General features: G+C 34.8%; 1 protein-coding gene across 1 annotated transcript; it reads left to right on the top strand.

The window, feature by feature from the left end:
- The first annotated feature begins 2878 nt into the window (after positions 1 to 2878).
- On the top strand, positions 2879 to 3417 carry LOC147388897 (histone deacetylase-like protein). The gene is made up of 2 exons (XM_086419677.1): positions 2879 to 2967; positions 3081 to 3417. Exons 1-2 carry the CDS (start codon positions 2879 to 2881, stop codon positions 3415 to 3417), a joined length of 426 nt encoding a protein of 141 aa, XP_086275803.1.
- The last annotated feature ends 1191 nt before the right edge of the window (positions 3418 to 4608 follow it).

The raw sequence follows: 4608 nt of genomic DNA, 5'->3' as shown, positions 1-4608 counted from the left end.
ATTAGATATTTTTCTCCTCCACAATTCCCTTAAGGGCTTTGGCTTTAGTTGACCCAAGTTGCCCAAGGGTTAGTAGATATGAGCCTCCTCTCCTTTGACAAGAAAACAACCTTAGACATTCTAGATAAGGACCTTGTGTCCTTTATCGACAAGTTTTACAGCCACCTAGCCCAGGTATTTTCTTCTCCAATCCTTTATTTCACTTAAATTATTTTTTTTTTTTAATTTGGTATCATTCTTACAGGTTTAGCATGGCATGTTTACCCTTGCCAGGGGGAGGTTGGATGTACTCTGAAGCTTTTACTCCTCATGCTCCTTCTTGAAGGTGAAAAATAAAGAGGTTTCTAACCTCAAGGGTCAAGTCGAAGGACTATAGGAGAAGCTCAAGAACCTGCAAAACCAACTGACCCAGAGTACCATGGCCTTAGAATCAAGTGGATCGGTTGAAAAAGGAGCTCGAAAAAAATAAAAAATAGAAGAATAAAGATCTTGAAGATCAAAAGGCTGACTTCCAACATTAGTTAGATGAAAGTTTGAAGGAGTGAGAGGAGGCTCTGAAAGAAGAAATGAGGCTCACGATTTGGCTTAAGGCCACTATTTTTGAGTTTGTGAAAGCTCATCCTCGGGTCATGTCCTCGATCAACTCTGATTTTTTTCTTTCCCAACTCCCTCTGACGACACTCTTGTCTTATCGCCTTCCGACCTTTTCGATGTATGCTCTTGAAATTTTTTTCTTTATCTACCTTTTCTCATATCAATGAATATTTCCTTTCACCATCCTTGCATTGTCTTTATTTCTACCTGACCTTTTGTATTTATGTCATTCATGTTTCCCTTAACTAATAAATTTTGGTTCCCATCGAACCTTATTACCTCGGGTAAGTCTTAACCTCACCCACCTAACAGAATGAAACCCAATTCTCATAGAACCAACCTTATTACCTTAGATAATTTTTACTCCACTCACCTCATAAAGTGAGACTCGATTCCCATAGAAGTGACGCTATTGCCTTATATAATTATTTATCCACTTACCTCATAGAGTAAAGTTTGGTACTCATAGAACCGACTTTATTGTGTTTAGATAATTTTTTTTTCTACTCACCTTTTAGAGTGATGTTCGGTTCTCATAGAGACAATGTTATTGCCTTAGATAATTTTTACTCCACTCAGCTCATAGAATGAAGCTCGATTCTCATAGAGATGATCTTCCTTTAGATAATTTTTACTCTACTCACTTCATAGAATAAAACTTGATTATCATAGAACTGAATTCATTGCCTTAGATAATTTTTGCTTCATTCACCTCACAGAATGAAGTTTGGCTTCCATAAGACCGACCTTATTGCCTTAAATAATTTTCACTTCATTCACCTCACTGAATGAAGCTCGGTTCTTATAGGACTAATCTTATTACCTTAGATAATTTTCATTTCATTCACCTCACATAATGAAGCTTGGTTCTCAAGAACCAACCTTATTGTCTTGGGTAATTTTTATTTCATTTACCTACTAAAATAAAACTAGGTTCTCATCAAACCATAGCACGCTATGTAGCTCGTCCACCCATCTTCATTTCCGCTCTTCCAATTTATTCTTCAAGTTATCCAATATTGTCTTGTTCGATGCCTCAGCTTGCTTATTCCCTTACGGATAAATTGGTTTTGAGTTTAACCTCTGAATTCTGTATTCTTGATAATAAGCCATAGTATGGCTCCCTTTCAACTACTTATCGTTATTACTTACCACGCCGTGGGGTATTCCAAACCTAGTTATGATATATTCTTAGTAGGACTTGACCACGTCTTCTTCTCTGATCTGATCCAATGGTATAGCCTCTATCCATTTGGTAAACTAGTCGGTCCCTACGATGAGGAACTCCCTCATTCCACTAGCTTTGGGGAATGGTCCCATGATGTCCAACCCTTAGATAGCAAATGGTTAAGGACTGATGATCAGATGGAGCTCCTTCGACGATTGGTGAGTCATTCGAGCATGTTTTTGGCACTTGTAGCAATTTGAACATATTTCTTTGTCTTCTTGCATATATGTCCAGTACTACCCCTCGATCATTTCCTTGTAGGCTAGGGACCTTCCTCCCAAATAATTTCTAAAAACCCCTTCATGTATCTCTCCTAGAACCAACCTTGCTTCTTTCGTGTTTAGACATCTGAGGTGTGGGCTTTCATGAGATATTCGATAGAACTCCCCATTTAGCATATCTTGTCTCTTGGCTTGCCTTTTTAGATTTCAAATCTTAAAAAGGATCGTTGGGCGCACATTGATTATCACATTTACAATCCGACAACACAACCTTTTAGATTTCATGAAAATGTTCATATTCAAAAAATATTATTTTTTGAGTTTGATCCAAGGTATTGAAAATGGACGGTCAACGAGCACCTAAATTTAAAAATAAAATTCAACGATAAAAAATAAATAAATATTTTTTTTAAATTCATATAATTTTGTCCTCTACAACTCTATTGCATCAAATCATATTTTTGAACGTCACAAGGTGATCATATTATAAAGCTTTCTTTTTTTCACTATGGGCAGGAGAGAGAAAATAGCGTTAGGGGCGTTGGCCAAAAATTAGGTCGGTCATAAAATTTCTTATACATACGTGTTGGATTTTGCATCCCCTTGGTAGGAGAAGTATTTAGACGGCAAGTAATAGAAGTCCTTGATTGGAGGGGACCAACCCACGTGTCTTCAACAGAAACCGCCAACGTTCCAGTCTTTGTCCAACTAATCGTGGTAAGACCAACAACCTAATACCCTCTTAGTCTAAGCACACCTTTCAGTCCTCCATTTTAACTTTATAAATAACTGACCATTGAATTGATAAAACCAAGGAGAAGAAAAAGAGAAAAATATGGCCGTTGCGACCAGTTGCTGCTTCAAACTTCTCCCACCATCCACTATTTCTACTTCTAGCCCTCCAAGGATCAATCAAATATCATGGTGAGCAAAACCTCTACTCCAATCGCAAGTTAGAATTTCATTAGCTGTTTTTGCTAACATGCGCCAGATATCTAAAATTGAATTCTTACAAACATTTTCTTTTGTGTTTCCAGTCAAAAGAAGGAGGTTTCATGGAGAAACCAATGTTTTATAGGTATGGCATGCATGATCATTGGTTCTGAGATAGGGCCTGTGTTGGGTGGTGAAAGCTGCGCCATTGCAGAGAATTTACGTGCTACAGTCGTTACCGAAAACAAGTCTATGAGATGGAGTGATGCTAGGACATGTCCACCGTGGCATATGAATTCGTTTGAGATCATTGTTCCTGAGAACCTTCCTAGGCCTTCAAGTCACCGCAAATCTGAATCGATCACACTTTCTAGAACCGTCCCAAGCAGTCGGACGGTTACAGTTATAGTTAGAAACAATTCCAATTGTTTTTCCATGTAGCCAAACAAAATTACTACTTGGTGTATAGAATCAAATGTTGTTCTCTTTCTACAGATTGATTAAAGTATATAAAATTTGATTTTACGTTATAGCTTTTTATTATTGTAGTACAAGTTTATAATTTTGGACTTTTCCGTGGATGCTTCTTGTAGTACATGTAGTACGAGATAGAACTAACGCACAAAGAGTCGATATAGTTGGTTCAAAATTTCTAACTCAGCCGACATGGCAACTGCACAGAACCATACATCTTTTTCTTCGAGATACACAAGGAAAAATTTCAATTATTTTATACACTTGCCACGTGGATTGAAAACAGACCGAGTTAAAATTTCCAAGTCTGATTATCATTAGTCATGCATATGAGGGGCAGTTGGTCGAGTCAGATTGTGTTCTTGTAGTGTTGAAGTAAGGGTATTATGAAAATTAAACAAACTCAAATCCGACCTATTTAATAATCGTATAAAAAACTTAAATTCAAATCATATCCATTTATAAATAGTATACCTGACCCAACCCATATATGACTTGTTTAATAAAATTCTAATCTTTATTTTAATAAAGTAAGTTGCATGATTTCCACCACCAAAAATAAAATATAATTATAAAAAATAAAGTCACAATCATATTTTTGTAAATCTTTTTTATTAAAGTACATATAATTTTGTCCTTTACAATCATGAGGCATTAGATTATGTTTTTGGATGCCATAAGGTGAAGTGTTCAGAAAACATTCCTTACTAATTTAATAAGAAAATTATTTTATTATTATAATAATAATAATAATAATTATTATTATTGGCTAAGCAAAGCTTACTTCATTATCACATAAAAATACAAGCCTTAATTCTTACTGAGGGTCGTTTTGCCCACATGAATCACTATATTAAGAATCAAACACTACATGCCTCTAGATTTCAATGAAAAAATAGATTAAAATAAATATAAATATAAATAAATAAATAACTTCATAAGGAAAGTGCATTGTCTTTCTAAAACTAAAAACTTAACCATTAATTATTTGAAAAATATCTTAAAACACCCTTTGTATTTTATAGAATTTTAAAAAAAATGTATTATGAAAAAATTCTGAAAAAAATTATAGTAAAAAGAGGGTAATTTAAAAAAATTCTTAAATAATTGTTGGTGTATTCAGAACTATACATTAATGATAATATAACTAAACATGTC

Source organism: Akebia trifoliata, chromosome 12, assembly GCF_017979445.1.
Source record: "Akebia trifoliata isolate Shusen 1 chromosome 12, ASM1797944v1, whole genome shotgun sequence".
Taxonomy (NCBI): domain Eukaryota; kingdom Viridiplantae; phylum Streptophyta; class Magnoliopsida; order Ranunculales; family Lardizabalaceae; genus Akebia; species Akebia trifoliata.
Note: the sequence above shows the minus strand (reverse complement) of the source record. Positions and strands in the feature narration are given on the sequence as shown.

Coding starts and splice junctions, on each gene's coding strand:
- LOC147388897 (XM_086419677.1), top strand. CDS start 2,879: ATGGCCGTTGCGACCAGTTGCTGCTTCAAACTTCTCCCACCATCCACT. Junction 2,968..3,080: donor AGGATCAATCAAATATCATG/GTGAGCAAAACC, acceptor TTGTGTTTCCAG/TCAAAAGAAGGAGGTTTCAT.